The 19,033-nt window shown below is 35.5% G+C and overlaps 1 protein-coding gene across 1 annotated transcript in view; it reads right to left on the reverse strand.

The window, feature by feature from the left end:
- Positions 1 to 19,033, reverse strand: part of CPEB2 (cytoplasmic polyadenylation element binding protein 2) — a 54,863-nt gene that overhangs the window by 27,898 nt on the left and 7,932 nt on the right. Inside the window, 3 exon segments of the mRNA XM_037384538.1 lie at positions 2,510 to 2,530; positions 2,533 to 2,559; positions 11,436 to 11,526. Coding sequence (XP_037240435.1) covers positions 2,510 to 2,530; positions 2,533 to 2,559; positions 11,436 to 11,526 — 139 coding nt within the window.

Consider the following 19,033-nt stretch of genomic DNA (forward strand, 5'->3'; position numbering starts at 1 on the left):
ATACAATTATCAGACATATAATTTATTAAAACACATAAATCAGCTTTTCTTGGTTCATTTCATTAATTTAAATAATGAAAACTAAATATTAATATTAGGTACAGTTCAGTAAGTACACTTTAAATGACCTGGAAAAGATCTATCATTTAAGAAGAGGAAGAACTAGCTAAAAGTAAGTTTTATCTAGAAGTGCTTAGTCTTAAAAGGGTTGAGGAATGCCAGCCTGGCTCATGTCAGAACCTTACTGGGGCCCAGAAAAACTGGTCCATTAAAATCAAGTTAACTAAAATCCAGTGAGGCTAATGATCTAGTCTTAAGTATTAGTGCACACATAGAAGGGCCCAGGATCCTTAAAAATGTTGGTGCTTTTCTTTCACAAAGGTCTGGAATTCCTGCTCCTCCTTGTAGTGACTGCTACATTTACTAGAGAAAGGAAGGGACAAATCAGTCTCTGGATTACCAGCTCTCCTCTTCACTACTCCTCCCTCTGAGGCACCAGTTACAGGGATACAGAGGCGTTAGCTTGAATCCACTTAAGCAGAGAAGAAAACTGGTCTACAACTTTATCAGCAAGTGTTCAAGCCATAATTCTGATTACCACACATTTGGCCCCTCAGTTCATCCTAATAAAGAAAGGTTGTGCAGAGTCTGAACAGCTGGAGCTTCCCAAAAGCTTCTTGAGCTGTGAGGAGCTGCAGTTCAGACACTCCAACTTGAAATAGCTCTGAACAGCGTACATGATTGCACTGGACTGCACTGATGAGTACATCAGACTCTTCAAGCACATGGCAGAGAGCTTAGTTATCTAAGGCTCCACATTAAATTCTGAAGCGCACACCTAAAAATTAGGTGTTGCAGCACCTGTATTTTAGATACGTAAATTGTTATGTTTATTTCACCTACTGAAGGCTGGAAATAATATTGAAGCTTTTAAACAGGAAAGCTGTCAAATTAAGTGCTAACTCCCAAACTACAGTAAAAACTACTAGTAATAATAACAAACAATATACTCTTCAGTGCATATTCTAGCTCTGTGGTAAGGTTTTCAGGATAGACTGATACCACTGAGATGGATGCTTCCAATGTCCATGATAATAGCAAAAACCTTTTTCCATAGAGTAACAATGCTTCCCACATGCTCTTTTAGCATACAAAACTATAAGGAGAAGCTCACCATTTAAAGTATTAAAACAGTAAGAATTTCTTACACTGATTGCATTGAAATATTTCACAGTTCCTCGTAAGATTACTTAGTTTTTAATACCTTCCCATCTAACAGCAGATTACGGCAATTGCACATACACCACCTCAACAAACCACGGTGCATAAGAGGTCTTATTCTTGCAGTTAAATACAGACAGTTAACTGTTGTAACATCAAGCACATCAACATTCAATGTACAAGCATCAGGATTATGGCCTGTGGGGGCTAAACACTGATTTTATTTCAATATTTAAGTGGCTATTTTCCCTTTTCAAGATACCCTGTTATCTTGAACAGCTATGTCAGTACCAAGGATCTAATTCTTCAATGTCCATTGTGCAGTATTTTCCTTTACTGGGTATGAACCTAAACCTGAATTTCCTTAAAATTTTAAACATTTATTCAGTGTTACACACGGGAAATTAGGCATTTTATATCCATTTGCACAACTGTAAATGACTGTGCAGAAGGATAAGTTAAAAAAAAAAAAAAAGCTCCACAGAACTAAAATCTGAAATAACTATTCCAACCGTATTTTTAATATTTAGGTCTTACTGGTTAACATTTAGAACCATCGAATCACTGACAAAAAGTATAGTTGCTTTGTGTGCAACAGCTTCCACATTTTCCAATCTGGAGAAGTTGTGTCATAGGTCTAATTTTCCTAGGTAGAAAACATTTCAGTGTGAAACCCTGATTTATTATGGACTTAGATGGATTACCAGCTCTGCTTCCTTCTTTAGCCTGAACAAAGGCTAAAGTTCATGCCTTCACTGAGTAGCAGATGTTCATGGAGTTTGACCTACTGGGAGAGGAACGTGAACATGAACTCCAACTTCAGCATGTTTCAACAGTCAGAAATATATTTGACAAAAGCCAGTTCCAAAACCCCCAACAAAAATAAAACGTATTTCACACAGGTGCAATAGAAGTATCTAGTTCACCCGTTATTTACACAAGATAGAAAACCATGCATTTTCTAGCCTTCTCATTTTTCTAATTCCTGTTTCTGTATAACAGATTATAGCAGATCTTTGGAGAACATGCCACTGGTTTACTTGAGAACAAAAAAGAATAGCGCATCATTACGAGCATTTCAGATTTCAAATAAGCTAGATATAATGAAAAGCTGTTGCAAGATTAGCTGTTGCCATTCACCTCTAAAAAATGGCAACAGTCCCATCAGTGTTGAAGACTAGAGGCAAGTAATTCAATAACAGAATATAATAGTATAATTTTATACCAAACCTGTCAGATTTAAGCTAAGCTAGAGATAATGAGAAACTGTTATAAGACTAATACTTACCATTTAACATCAGAAGATTGTAGTCCCTGGATGTGGATAACTCAAGCGACCTTAAAAGAAACAAAACCCAAAGAACAAAACAAAACAATGCCAGAGGTTTTAGCTACTATGCTAGAAAAAAAAATGAAAAAAAACACTGCTTAGAATTTCAGTATAACCTGTATTTCCAGTTTGCCTAAGTGAAATAAAGAGCTAATATTTAACTCCAAGCACATTAACCAACAATACCCTTGACCCAAGTTAAAGCTGACAAGAACAGACTTCTTAACCTTAATTCTCTGGTCATAAGATCTGCAGTGTGCTTTGGGATCAGCTTCAATAGGATAAAGCCACCTTTTTGTTTCATGACACCAGAAATAGTGCTGACTGCTTTAGTCTTCTTCTCTTTCATAGTGACTGTGAATAACTGTACTATGCACATTGCTTAACAGAGTGGCATTTCTACAGTTTAGTACTTCTCCACTGAATCGATTTAAGAAAAATTATGTTAATAGGAATTAAGGCATTAAAATTTTATTAACCAATTTATGACTGTATCTTGGTGTATTACATATAACCATAGTATGTAATATTTTTCAGTAAGCCTGGCAAAACTAGAGTACTGGTTTATCTACAGAATTAACAAAACTAAAGAATATGATAAATAACATTTTCAATATTTTATATTGAATAAAAATTACATTAAAACCTCATTTCCTGACATTAGAACTTTTAAAGTATTGCATTTTACTACGCTGGTGGCATGTTATACTTTAATAGTTAAATGAATGGTTTAAAATGCACAGCTGAAGTGCCTGTTCACTACAAATTCCTTTTTATTAAAGGAGACTTTTTCTATTTACAGGAAGCTGCAAACATACCAGTAGTGCACACTGACCTAGAGAGACATTTACAATAGCTGCTGTGTTTGGAAGAAATGTGCTTTAATGTGCAAAAGACTACATTTACATCTATCTTGCTATTTAAAGATACTTGCTTGCTTACTTATAGTATATAAGCGTATAATAAAAAATACTGTAACATAAACATTTATATCTCTTGGAGGAAAAGAGAACGTTTGTGGAGGCATAAAGAAGAATCCAGTCAGGAAAAATGGGTGTTTAGAACTGACACAGGTTTCAAGAGGAATATATACACAAGTGGCTTGCAAATGTACATATTACTAAGACACTGTCATACCCAAATGAGGCTCACTCAATCTAAAAAGAAACACAGGGGGGAAAAAAGACGGGGGTGGGATGGGGGGTGAGGGGTGGCCACGACCAAATCAGCAATCTATATATAAGGTTGTCTAACTCTGGTTCCCCTCCCCTACACTTGGTAAACCTATGTGATTAACAGCAAAAGTAGAAACTTCTTGGAACAGTAGTTCTGTGTCCCTAGGGACACCTTTGGCATTGGATAGAACACCTTTTTGATGAAAATCTTTGAGTAATAGGGTTTAAGTTTTGTTCTTCCCCTTTAGGAAACCAATATGATAATTTTCAACCAAAAAAATATAGAAAAAGCATACATAAATTCTTACACTCAAACTTCAAAATGGTAGAATTAAGATAATTTAAGATATTTTATCCAGCCTTATTATTTACAGCATTGTGGTAGAAAGATTTTCATACAGCCATGGACTATTTCTCCTCCCACAGATTTCCATTATAAGAATGGATGATATCAGAACGCCTGCAGATTAGGTAGGACCTATGTGCTTTGGAATTTGAAAGTGTGGAGAAAGTGATGAAGGGCAAGGGCAGCCTCCTGGAAAAGGGAAGATGAATGCAACCCAAAAGGACTCGGCTGTCTTCTCTAATTTCTACAGAATTTTTGAGCAGGCTTAGGGAAGTTACTAAACTAAACAAAAATCTTTGTAGGAGCCCTCTGTCTTCATATTCCCTTGTCTTCAAGATGTCCAGTTTCAACCTATAAGCCACATTTTTGTCACGCCAAACATTTACAGCTGTATCTAATGTTTCTTGGAACTACAAATATTTTGCCCTGCTGGTACAACAGGAAAAGAATTAGGAGCAAAGCAACCTTAAATTGCAGTGTGGGAGCTGCCACTGGTTTGCTCACTTTGCTTTACTTCTTAGTTCTTTGGTCTACAAAAGTAATACTTATTTGGCTAACAGCAAGGATTTTACAAGATTATTTACTGTCATCAGCATGTTCATATATTGTGCTACAGAAATATTCGCAACAATATGAGCTTTTTCTTGTACAGCAGAATGCTGTATCTATCTAGATTAACAATTGAAACCATGAGAAATTATCTCATCTTGAACCTCCTGAAGTCTGTGGTGACAGTCTTTCTCCCTGTCTGTATACATTTATCTTCTTTTCCTATTCATCAAAAGAGCCAAAGATACATATTTTCCCTGTAATTACTACAGGCCTAGCAGAAGAGAGAAGCCCAGGAGTGTCAACACCTGGCAAGGAAAACTGTTTCAGAAGACAGTAAATTCTGGGTTTACAACTCCGGTTTTGCATTCTTTCGTTTTTATTTCCCCCCCACCCCCAGCTTCACAAATAAGCTGCATCTGAAATGATGAAAATAGATGCCAAACTGATAAAGTTGAAATAATTAAGCCTCCTCATTAAGGGGTGGGGAGGGACGTGCACTGGGCAGCTGGACACACTACTGCAGCATAAAACCTAGGAATTCACAAACACAAAGAAACCCAATCTTGCTGTGTTACAAAGCTGAATTTGCTGGCTCAGATAATGATTTGAAGGTTAGAAAGGAAAATGAGTAACACAGTTCTCAGTACATGTACAGCTATACTGATACTTCTTTTAAGTCTTATTTATATGGTTATTTCAATGAAATCATACTTTGTAATATTGCATTCTGGTGAACTTAATACTTGTGTTTACCACGTTGTCTAGTATTAGGACTTACAACCTTAAAACCACTTCTAGCGTAGATGGCTTGCTCACTTTTTCAAAATACAATCACTGCTATTTGGTACATTAACTTGGATTCTCATCCCTCAGATTAATCTGTTGAAGCAAAATGTAGTGTTTCTAGGGTGTCCACCTGAATTTAACAATATAAATTCAGAACGCTACGCATCCAACTGGGTGCAAGATCAGTCTCATACTCAGATTACACTATTTTTAACAGATTAATTAAATGGACATATACAATATCAAACCTCACTTAAAACACCAGTATATAAAATATAGAAGATGGGAGCACCATCTTGTAATGATTCACTTTGTCCCTATCACATATTTCTTCCTAGTCACCTATTTTCACTGCATGTTGTTCCATGCATTTAAAAAAACACCCAAAACCCAAACCATTTTAAGAATTGCCCTCACCGTAAATCCTACCTAATCGTATCCTACTTCAATGTCAGTAATCTAAAATCATATAAACTGTTCAACAGATATTCTAGCAATTCCAGTGGCCTCCACCTGCTTAAAAAAAATAAATTAGTAATACATAGATGTGTTGCTATCTGGAACAAATACAATGCCTAATATTAATGTACTTGATCATAAAGTATCATTCTATAGAAATTTTCTCTGTGCAACCTGAACTCGCAACTTTATCACATTACAGCAAATTAATAATGTATCTCATGTATCATGGCTAAATTCAAAACAGTATTGCTAAGGAGAAGCAGGTATGTTTGGCACTTCTTATGCAACTAGAGCTCTACTAAATTTAGCCCCCCTCCCCTTTCACATCTAAATGTTAATTTAACATGTTAATTTAACATGTTAACATGTTAATTAAAATGTTAATTTTAAACAGAAATACATGCCAGGCAGTTCTTACAATGTATGTTTCTATCCAGACAGAAAAAAACAAAAAGCTTGCAAATAAATTTTGATGGGCCAAGTTTATCCACTAAATCCAATTAAAGTCTTGCTAATCCAAACAATGAGGAAAAAAGCAACAAACTGTTTTAGCTACATTTTTGGAATCTCCTGTTATTAATACAGGCAATGAAAATTGAATTTTTTTGTAAGCCTCTTGAGCATACAGATGGTAGTTGTGCTTATGCACTTTTCATTTTAAGGCAAATTCATATCTACTTTTGGAAACGCTTTCTTTCTGTTCCTATTTAACTAAACTGTTGGAGGAATCTCTATATTACAACATTTGGGATAGATTTAAATATAACAACTGCTTTAAACATTGCTGACGCACAGTTTCACAAGTTTGCAATTTGATGTCTACTCCCCCTCGCTCCCCCCTTTTTATTAGTCTTAAATGGTTGAACGAAGAGATTGAGAATCACAAACTCCTTTCCTATCTTTTTTTCCAGGAGATTTCCTGACTTCCTGACTAGCAGAGTAAAAGCTTCCAAGCTAAGCTTTTCCCAAACTACTATAACAGATCAGTGAATGGTTGAGGATTGCAGCAGTTTCAGAGAGCTGTTTCTGAATCACCGTAGATAAGACAACAGCACAAAACTGTGTTTGGACAACACCTAGTTACAGAAAGCCTAGATTGTACACTTTCAAATGCTTGTGTAAGAGTTATGTAAGTCATAATGAGGCCAAATGTCTTGTCTCCAATAAGCAATCTCTTTAGGTAAATCAGTCTATCAGTCTTAAATATATTCTCTTCTCATAGAAAGTCCCTATGACAAAGAGGAAACAATCTCTGTGTATAACTTCAAAGCCTTTTATATGGCTAAGAGAGCAGCTTTTCCTTCCACACTTTTTTTGTTCAGCTTCAGAAACTCTTTTCTGAGAGCAATTAAAATTACTCTAGGAAGCAACTGTATAACTTTAAACCTTAGAGCCTCGTAACACAAAAGATAACACAAATTTATTTGAAACCGGAAGTTACCATATGCAAAGAAAGCAAATGTTATCTACTGTGCTGCTGAGTCACCCGTGCTTTCATTTTACTTTCACTGAGCATGCCAGCAGGTTGCTTTTAAAAGAAAGATGTCCAAGAGATGAAAAGCTCAACTAAACCAATTTAGAGGGGAAATAAAACCAAGAAAAAGCAAGACAGACTAAGTGCATGTTATTTTTCCCCACAGATAAGCCAAATAATAATGGTTTACTTTTATTATTTATTACTAGCTATACGTAAAATATGTTTGTGTAATTTTCCCCAAAAAAATTGTTTTGCCCTCACAAAGAAGCAGAAGAAAAAATCCAACATGAAGTAATATTCCTTCCTTTACTCCGGCTAATACAGCTATGGCTAATTCAAGTTCAGTACTATCTTACACGTAGCTTGCAAAGCTGTAAGAGAGTTGGCCAGGAAACAGAAATGAATTGTGAATTGAATACAGTTGCCTTATAAAAGACAAGCCTTTAAATTACAAGGGAAATACCAGAGACTTTACTAGAAAGATGTTTAAACTGCCTCTCAATTCTAATACATATTCTGTGCAAAATATAACCATTCTTCTAAGTTTCTTTCATAACCTGTTTTACCCCAAACGCATTGACATTCCTGTTTCTGAAATGTCTACAACCCAAGTTTTTTTACATCTAGATATCAAGAGGCATTGGCATTTGGGGGAGGAGGAGAAAAAATGCAAGTACATAAGAGGTATGTCTGGAAGAATTAGCCTGAAATACATGGGTATTGGTAGTATATCAACACTGTAATTCTTCTCTCAAAATCGTTTTAAGGGCTATAAGAAGAATAAAAAAGAGTATTTAAGAATAACAATGTAAAAATGATCTGATTTTAGTTTAACTTCTATTAATTTTAACTTCAGTTTATATTCCATTGATTGGAAGGGGTAATCTTATATGTTACTTAATGTCTTACTATGAACTGCATTTCAAGAAAACTATGTGGGAAATATTTCTTTTAATATGAACAGTATTTCTGCTGCAATGACTAGTGAAGTTAAGCATTTATTCCCTATTAACCTGCCTTGAAAAAGTATCTTACTGAAAGCTAAAAATTACTTCTGTCTTTTGATCAAGTCTGTAGTAATGACTAAACTTTGTCTAAGTGAAGCCAAAACTATGCATCTGTGAAAAGTCTTTGGCAGGAATAAACTTAGCTTTCAGTGAATCATCTGAAATAAAGTTTTTTCAAGTTCATGAAGACAAAAATGGTGAAATTTGACTTCCTTCTAAAATGGATCTTGAAATGCAAAACTTAAAGCTGTGAGCTAGTACACACAGTGTCTGTTCTGCATTGTGCAAAATCTGAGACAAGATGCTTAGTCATACTCCAGATACTGTAAGCAGCTAAATCTGAAACACGTGCTTGAAATTCCAGGGACTTTCATTTTACTGCTGTGGTCTGATATAAAAGATGCATTGTTTTAGTGTGCTTAGATTTACTTAAAAACTTGTCATAAAAATATTTTCTGGTAACAAAATGTTCTTTAGTTACAACAAAGTATGTTATATATTAATAAGAACAACAAATAAACAATAATATTCTTAATCCTGTGCATTCTGCCAGAAAATACGATGGGTTCTTAAGTAAATGTCAGACCTTCTGTGGTGAAAAGAAAAGCCACAGAGACTGAAATAACAAAATTAGCGTTTCATGGTTTGCAGAAAAAAAAGAAACTGAAGTTGCTAGGAAATTACAGAAATACCAACTAGTGGTGACTAAACAGAAGAGAGGTAGAGAGGAGCTAAAACGCTATTCTAAGATGTGATCTCTCTTCCTCCCATTTTCAGTCAGTAAGGAACATTTCTCTGTCTTACTGTTAATAAATTAGCTGTTTCAGCTGCAGTACTAACTTCCAAACAAACAAAAAAATTAATCAACCAATTCAAATAACAGCACACCATTACGCTATTTAAATTCAGTTGGCGCATGCATTGTTCTCTGGCACTCGAACAAAAAAATAGATTTCCTTTGAATTCATCACTATCTGTGGCTTCCATCTGTTTTAGTTCAAACATAAAACTTAGCAGAATTTTCAGTGCAAGAGTATGATGGTGAAACTGTTAAAAAAACCCAAAATCTCTTAACTCTAGACTGAATATTCTCATGTCCCTAGAAAGTACAGAATAACTACAGAAACATTACTTTTTTAAGTGTCTGTGAATGAACCCAATTCACTTTAAGATCTTAAAGCTTTATCTAGTCTCATTTTTGCTGAAAAATTATTATTGGAAATAGATCATTTTCATCTATTGTATCATATTGAAATATGAAGAGATGAATAAAAATAAAAATGGGCCTTTTCTGTGCTTACTGTGCCTCTGAAAATTCTTCTGCATTATAAAGCCAAAATGAAAACAGTGAGATGGCAGAGGGAACAGAGCAACCACTTCCATTTGTTACATCAGCAGGCACAGAAAAAAGCAAAGAAACTGACCAGTTTTGAGCAATGTGAGAGGTGCCAATGACAGTATATTCCAATAGAACATCTGCATTCTCTGATTTTGTGCCTTACAGTAGCTTTACCTTTTAATATCCTTCCTGATGGTAGATTTAGGTTCAGATAACCAAAGAGGTATTAGTCACCACCTGAGTTGGCAGATTGAAGCAACAATGCTTTGAAACAGCGATAATCTAAACAGTTACCTTGTCTTTGATGAGATATGCATGCTTTTAGTACACAGCAGTTACCACAGGGCTAACTGTTCACAGGTTTCAACCCCTTTGTGTTAGCAGTGTTTTGTAAACATGCACAATAGACAGAAATGTAATTTAATAATGGACTTAAATGATACATTTCTTAAGATTAACATTAATTCTCTGTAGGTAGTAAGAAACAAAAGATCTGATTTAAGAACATCTAAGAAAATTCAATTTCAGCTTCCACTCTATTATAAAGAGGAGGAAAATTAACCGGCTAACTAAATGCTACCTATTTATTGACGCTTTGTAGAAATTTTTAGCACGAAAAAATCCCACCAAACTTTTGGCTTGACATTGTAAATCTCACAATACTGTTACACAATATCTGAATACTACAGGCCTTTCAATTGATTACAGATCTTAAGAGAAACAAGCAGATGAGCAAACTGTCTCACATTAGGAGAACACAGGCCCTTATGGGCACATGTAATACATGTAAAGTCTAGCAGTCTCTAGAAATAGAGAGCGAATGGGACTAAATATAAAATATTTCTTTTTACATAGGGTGTTTTTTTAAAAATTTTTCAATCACTTCAATACTGAGGCTTAATTTCCGCAAAACAAGGCTGAAGTCTTAGATAATTTTAAAGTCTGACTGTGTTAGTCTAATTATAACACCACAAATGAAGTAACATTTGACCAGGCCAAATAAAATGGCTTGGGGTCCCTGTCCCAAAGTTCAACAGTAAACACCACCTGAAAGTAAGTATGGAAAAACAGAATTCAAAAGAGTGAGTTAATGTACAGTGCATAGAAGAGCTGAAACTGAAGCCCACAAATATTAGCTATATTCTTACTGCTGTGGCCAAATGATGTGAACAGAACCCAGAAGGGTAAGAGGAACCAGCATTCTAAAGTGAAGTGTATTCCTGGACTTCTTCAGACAAACAGAAACTGGACAATCAGGTGGATTTTTATCCTCCAGGAGCTTTGAAAAAATATTTGGAAGGACAAAACCTGAATTTATCAGTGGACTTAATTTTCTTTCCAGCTTCCACTGCAAAGGGAAAATTAACTGGCTAACACTGGTAGCAGTGTGATTCCCCCTCCCTTTTGGCTACCTCTAACAGTATGTCTTCACCAACTGGGGTAGAATTTCCTACAGCAAACAAGTACATTTCAAATAAAACTATTAATTTCTTGGGGGAAAGGAGGGAAGGATGGAGGAGGGAGGGTGAAAAACCTAAGATGACACTAAAGCTTAAATTTTAAGCAACTGTAAACCAGTGTTTTCAGTAAAATGCGGCTTGAGATTGACCTTTCATGTGAGTTGAGAAAATACTTAATTTTCTATTTTAATACGAACCTAGAATCTAAATGAGCAATCAGTATTAATTCAAATATGCAGAATGGATGACCCTTTTTTCTTTATTTAGCATAATAACATACCTTTAAGTGGATCATGCTCTGCTCTCATAATGTCAATAAGGGAGTTTTCCAAAGAGTGCATATTCAGACTGTCATACATTCTATTTCGATCCTAAAAGAGAACAAAATCCTTAGTATTGGAATACAAATTCTGTACTTTTTAACAGGAAATTTGATAGGAAGACAAAGGTGCCTTTTAAAGGCTTATACACTCTGGAGATGGACAATGATACAAAAGCTTAAGATACCTGAATTTATTAACAGTAAGACCTGTTTTTATTAACAGTAAGTTTAACAGCATCCAAATATAAAACTAGAGATGCATTGTGAAAGACTCTTCTGTGTGTGCACTTTTATAGTCTGTGATTGCCCGTTTCCTTCAGAACTGCTTGAATTAGTTCTAGTGATCCACAGCAGAGGTAAGCATTAAGCTGTTTAATGAAGGAGACTAATGTCTGCAAGAGCTCAATTTCATTTCATGCAGAAGTTAAATAGTGAGTAAGGTGGGGAACTACAGGACAAGAAGGACAGTCACCTGATATGAAAGCAAGCATTTTCTTGGTGCTTGGCTAAGTACCTTGCATGGGCCCGCAGGCCCCTGCTGAGACTGCACTTCCTGCCTTCTGGGTGACTAATCTGAGACCCTTTGCATACAAAGACTTGTGTTACAAATTGTCAGCACTAAATGGTTAATGGTCGGGAAGTTACAGCTAAATTATGAAAAGAAAATGTCACAAAGCTTACTAATAGATTATCAGCCTTCTAGAGAATGATATTTTTGCACATTAAGTTAAAAAAGAGTTACCACAATGTCTTACAATTATTTTTTCACTGAAGGTAATAAAAGCTATTGTAATAAATCATAAATGTTTTCACTGATTGTATGCTCAACTAGGACATTTTCTCCCATGTTTTCTAATACAACCAAGTTACAGCAACAGAAAAAAGATGAATTTAACTTCTTTGGTCTTTCTGGGATACCTTCAGACTGAAAATAGTTTCTGTGAAACCTTAAGCTCTTCTACTTGCAAGGCTTTTGGCTGGACTGTATTGCACTTAAAGGAATCCTGTAAACATGCCTTAATTTTACTGTTGTCCTCTCTGGTTGCACTGTAGTAATTCAACAGAGTAGGAGGAGATACACCACACATCCCATGACCATTAAAATTTGCTGAAGCTGCAGCCATCCACTTAGTACATATTTAATGGTGACATAAGGTATCTGACCCACATTCAGTGTGACTTTCCATGACAGCTCAGCAGAACATAGATTAATTTCAACTACATCCCCCAGCATGCAGGTATTCTTCATGTTTGGGGAATGAAAAAGCAAGCTTTGAAATAGAGGTTTTCTATGAGTCAGAAACTGACTTAGCAAGTTTTGCAAAACAAGTCATGATGAAACTATGATTTTATTCTCACCTTTCTTAGAAAGTTTAGTCAACTTGATACAATGTTGGGATGAAGAGAGAGAAGCCTTTTTTCCAGCTTTCTCCCTCAAACAACTATAACCAATGTGCCATGGTCATCAGATCCTTTATTTTGGAAGCCTTTAGATAATTTTAATAAGCTAAAAAAGTGTATTTCTCTTGTCTCCTTGCCATGTCCCAGACCAAATGCCACTGACAGTCCACGAGGTGATCTTCAACCTGGTTTGAGAGCCAGCAACTCACCAGTACTATTTTAGCTCACAGCAGCCTTATTTTGGGACTGGTTGGCTTTCATTCAATTCTCTAGCAGTCCTGAGAATCAGCAGAATGAAACTGAAGTGACTAGTCTGCTTCCATGCCCTTGCAGGCTTGTTTCTCAATAGCGCAAAGAACCTGCCTACGATAGTGAACCTGCTTTCTGTAGAAGGTGTGAGCAATGACAAAGCTGGATTTGTTGCCAACTGTCCCCTTGCATTCAAAAGGTGTATCTCATCAAGATTTTTAATCCTTGATAAGTGCTCTTGCAAAAACCAATGTTGAGTAAACAGAAACATGCTTTGCTACCTCTGTAGCTGATAGGGGCAGAGAACTAGCATTTGTAAAAACTGGACTTAACCACATGTGACACTTGGTTACAGCCTCACTAAATAAAATTTTCTTACTTATTTTTTTATTATTGCTGTATACATCTACGATGAGGTAACATGACTATCTGGCAAATGGTCATTATAAAGTAAGACTTAATTTTGCTGTGGGGAGCAGAAGCCTGTAAAAAAGGGCTCTGTCATACAACTGGCCCAATTGGTTGTGGATCTTATAGAAAAACCAAAAAGTAAAACCTGTAACATGCATTTGTGATTCATTTGTAAAGTACTCCAGTGGCTGACATGGTGCAATGATTGTAACTTCACCCTTGCATCATTCCATTTTGCAAGTTCTGTGCATCCAAAGTGAAAGGTCTTGTGCTGCTGGAAGTTGAAGAAAAAAATATTCTCCCATTCCCTTTACACCTTAGAAAGCTTATGTCTATAAAGGTTAAAAAAAAAAAAAAAAAAGAGAGGTCTGTTTCTTTGAATTGTATTACTTCATTTCTGGCAGTGGACACATGCAATATGCATGTACTGTACAATATAAAAGTGTAATGAGTACACTGAAGTAAAGCAAGATGTAAATATGGGAATTGTGTTTTGCTGTCTCACTACCTACATCACCATACCCACTTGTGAGTTTGGGTAATACCTAGGTAATCAGTGCTTCAGACTTGAAAACATCTATTTCAATTTACACTGATGAACAACATACTCTAAAACAACATTATCTGAAATTTAACTATCTCAAAAGGATTAAGTCATTCTTTGGGTACAAGGCGCATTTTAAAACTCTGTGCAGCTAGGCTCTGTAACACTAAAACACTGCTTCGTGCTCTCCAGATATGTAAACCATATCTTTAATCAGCACAGTTACCTACGCAAATATGAAGCTTTCATTTCAAAGCAGAACTTAAAATACTTCAATAATGTAGGTCACAGCAGCAAAGATTTTCTAGAAAGTTCTGCAGAAAAAAATATGCAATGGCTTGAAAGGGGACAGCTCTACTACAGCACATTCTACTCTATCAGGAAACTATTTTCCTCAGTCTTTGGGACAAGCACAAGAAGTACTACCACTGAACGTGATTGTTTTAGGTAGTTTTCCGTGCACATGGAAATAGTCCTAATTCTTGGGACTATCTTTAGTTTCATTATTTCAACACGATTGATAACCAGTTATCAACTGTGTTGAAATAATGAAACTGAAGATAATCTGTAGTACAAAGGCATTGATACATAAGCATATATGTTAATACAAGTTTTGTGTTATCCTGACTCCAAAAGCCCCTTCTGTCAAGGCTGTATTCCTGTAAAATATTTTGCATTTCCCTCAGCTCTGTGTCTCATCAGTCCTGTGCTAAGCAGCTAGTGAGCTCTTCATGTGTCAGAAGGTGCATATCTCCGTGGAATGTCACAGCATAATGCTAGTTTTTTCCCCAAAGCTGACAGTTAACTTCTCCTAAGCACTAAAAATTCTCACACTAGGTTTTGTGGGGTTTTTTTGTTGGGGTTTTTTTTTTGTTTGTTTGTTTTTTAACCTGTATAAAGATTTGAATCCTGCTTGACCCACCATTCCCATACCAGTAATCACAACTGCACTCATACACAGCAGAATGGAAAATGTGTTTTTTGTGTAACTGCCTACAGATTCAGAGGTACAGGGCTACAGATTCAGAGGTACAGGGCTAAGTGACAAGCTGTCACCTCAACTTAGAAGTTAAGACTATGTAAGCAAGCCTACAGAAAAGTGGTAATTCTTTCTGAATTTTTACAATTCAACACAATATAGGAGAAGCATAAAGTATCCTACCCATAGGATACAGTTAGTGCTAGAAGGACCTTTTGACAACACCATCCAAAACACATCTACACAGTGCATGTTTCAGAAGTCCTCCCCAGGGATGTCTAAATGTGGAATGAACAGCAAGAGGGCAGCTTTCTCTGAAGAGCAAGTTTCAACACCTAATTGTTGGACAAATAATTTTTCTTGGTACAATCTATTTAGGACTTCTAAATATATCCGTGCTATTTATGCAAAGAGTATCAGGTTTGAGCATTTGCAGAAATTCAGTGCAGTCACACCTCAAAGCTTATATATTGTCACACTGCATAAAGCAAATACAAGGCCAGAAACTATTAAACAGTAAATACAGTTTTGCTAATCTTTAACCACAAACACCAAAAATAGATATTAAGAAGTTAAACAACTCTGAGTTTTGGATACATGCTTTGAACTACTGATCTGCAAGATTACTTCAAGTAAAAAAATAGATTTTTAACATGGGTATTAAATTCATTAAGTGCCAGTATCTTCAAAATACGCTCCTTTACATGTCCCTTATATTCTAAAAAATGTATCACCATCTGATGGGAGGCTGGAAACAAAAGTCATAAAGCTTACGATCAGTTTTGAGTACAGTCTTAGCTGGCTAGAAAAAAAAAAAAAAAAAGACTGTAGCTTTGACGTTGCTGAATTAACTGAATTTTTTAAAAGCTCAGTTAAAGAAACTTTTTAAATCACTTCCCAAACTCCAATGTTAACAGGTTCCATTTTTTACCCTAAAACTGACCTCTGAATCAAAATGTGTTCTAAGACTACAAAGTGATAGCTCATTTAATAATAAAGTATTCACAGACTTAAAAGAGTACCTGAATATAGTATTCAGTGTTAACACTAGCAGCAATAACCTAACAATTAAGTACATTATATATCCTAAAATATCATCCTTGCTAACACCTAAACTTAAATTTTCATTTTAGTGAAGGTATATTATGATTATAAGCTCCTTGTTGAAACCATAACTAGTGGAAATGAGAAACTTGATATGAAAACCTATGACAACTACAATTTTAGCTCTGTAAAAAAGCAAGGAGGAAGGCTTAAAGTAGATACATGAAATTGCTTGGTTACTTTCCATGGTGTCATTAGTGGTAAAGCTGAACTATAATATCTGGTAGACATCTGTGAACGGTCAACCTGACAACAGAAGTGTTTTGAAGTTAAAATTACACAATCAGCTATATGAGCTGGCTAAATTAACCTAAAATGTACCAAGAACAGGTCCTGTGGCAGACACACACCTACTTCCCAATTACACAGGCACTTAAACATAAACAAAAAAATCCCAACAGCACGTACTGTATCCATACTGGAGTACTCCAGCTCAAGAATATACATTCATAAGCTGGAAACAAACCAGATATATTATGGAGAGGATATAAATCAGTCTTGCCAAGACTTTAAAGGCAAATCTCGTAGATTTGTATATTAATACCCTCAACAAAATAACTACAGGAACAATTAAACATTTTAAGGGGAAGTTGTTATTCAAGTTTGAGGTTCTTTTTGGGGTTTTAGGTGTGGTTTTTTTTTACCCTCTTCACCACCCCCCATCCCCACTCTCTAGAAATATCTATACAGTCTTCAGTACTTAAATGCAAATACATCAGACCATACAGTAAATGTACTTTTGGATAGATCTTAGGTGAGAACATATTCATTTAAACTTAGAGAATAACCGTGCTTTAGCAGACAGAATAAGGGGAGATACTTCACTTATAAATCACTGCTATACTATCACGGCTACTAATTATTTCGTTGAATTTTCCTAACTCTGATTTTGACTTGCATCAATAGAATAAGCTGTGTAACAGAAGCAGACTTTAACAGTAGGAGAGAATTCTTAGTTCATAAAAAGTCATAAAAACATTTGTATGGTAAGCCCCACAAACTTTCTGCTAATTGATTCCTTTGAATCATTCATCGGTGCAGCTCCCAATACTACTTAGTCAAAGGTCTTAATCCTGAAGTTAAAAGCATGGCAGTAGACATTTTTCTCCAGTTACAGAGATCCCCAGTGTGGCCATCAGACAAATACATCGTTCTGGATGTTATTTAATCTGCCCCAGGTAATCAATCGATTGCATTAAAAATCCTGAAGACACTGTTCTGTTGCAGGTATTGCCTTAGTTAAAATAAACTGGTAAAACCTGGCTTATCAATCAGTGTTTGGAGAAATACACTAGTCTGACAATTAAGGTAATTTAACAGCTAGATACTCCCAATGCCTTAAAGTTTCACATCAGCTGCGAAACTCTGAACACTTCTGAAGGAACAGGCCACCTATTTAGGAGTCTAAATATGGCATTAAGAACCCAACTTCAGCAACTTGCTCTTCATCTAGTATTGACTAGTACGTGTCATCTAGATTAGACATTTAAACTGTGCATTTATTAACCAGTACTAAAACCATCATATTGAGAATCTGAAATCCTCTGAATAGAAGCGGTTGTAAGACCGAAGCAACATGACAGCAGTTTATATTAAATATCTAAAACTAACACCTGTTGTGACATACAATCTTAAAAATAATTTTGCTTCGCCAGTGTGTTTTGTTTTCTGTGAAAACAAGCACATTTCAGAAAGAAATGAAAAAAAATAATATCTGCATTTGTAAGACATGGTACCTCACCATAAAAAACAGCTTTTAGGACCATGAACATTGCACATACTGTTTGTATGGACAAATAGGAAGGACATATCAAGGTGAAAAACACCCAGACATGCCGTGTATTACCTTAACTCAGAAGAAACACAGAAACTAAATTCCTATTCACTGAATGCAGTATTTTTACTAGAATGAAAATAGTTAATGAAGTGCATTATTAAACTGTTATAATAGATTTTAGTAAGTTTAATTTGCAAGACATTAAGAATTTATAGTAAGCTTGCAATCAAAATAGTTATAGTTAGCAGACACTGCATTTTTTAAAAGAAATTTAGAAATTGTTAATAAATTAATGGCTAATTTTCCTCATCCAAGGAACATAAATGAAAAAACCAAATACACAGAACAGTGATTTCTGTGCTTGTTTTAGCTACAGAAATGCCAGAAGCGTGTTTTTTTCTTGGGGGAAAAAAAAATATTTTTAATTTTGCACCATTGTTTATTTTGGTGGCTTTTTCTTTTGTAGTTAAGAACAGGGAATAAGAGACAATATTAGTACTGTTTAACTTCTTGACACGCAACGTAGAAGCCAACACTGGAATCCCACAGGCTGTATAAGGTCAGTGGTGCCAGGTATGTTCTTGTAGAGAATTAGATTATCTAAATAAGGAGCCTAGATTCTCTCCAAGGAGAGAGAAATAGGTGCCTCAATTAAATGCTTAAGTTAGATGGTGTGAATACCTGACAAGATCCCAATTGTTCCTAAATGATTCCAGTACAATCCAGGTCAATCAAACCCCTTCCTATATGAAGTACCTATAATGGTGCAAGCAGTGTGGCAGACCTTCAACTTGCAGACATAGTTTTGTCTATGAATGAACTTTAGTTTGTGTTATCTTACAAACCCGAGGGAGGAAAAAAAAAAAGGTTCTTACTGGGGGTCACATAAGAAAAACGGCTATTGGCTAAATATGCTCATTTTTAAACGTGTTGCCATGATGTTTAACTACTTTTATTTAAAAACAAAACAAAGACTCTTGAACTTTGGAAAATTCCCCTGAGATGTCCTTCATAACTGCTGTAAAGAAAAGCACCTTTGCTGTAACTCATGCAGCCACTGAAGTTTTAACTACAAAGTACAGAAAATCTGC

This window comes from Falco rusticolus, chromosome 1 (assembly GCF_015220075.1).
Source record: "Falco rusticolus isolate bFalRus1 chromosome 1, bFalRus1.pri, whole genome shotgun sequence".
In the NCBI taxonomy this organism is placed as follows: domain Eukaryota; kingdom Metazoa; phylum Chordata; class Aves; order Falconiformes; family Falconidae; genus Falco; species Falco rusticolus.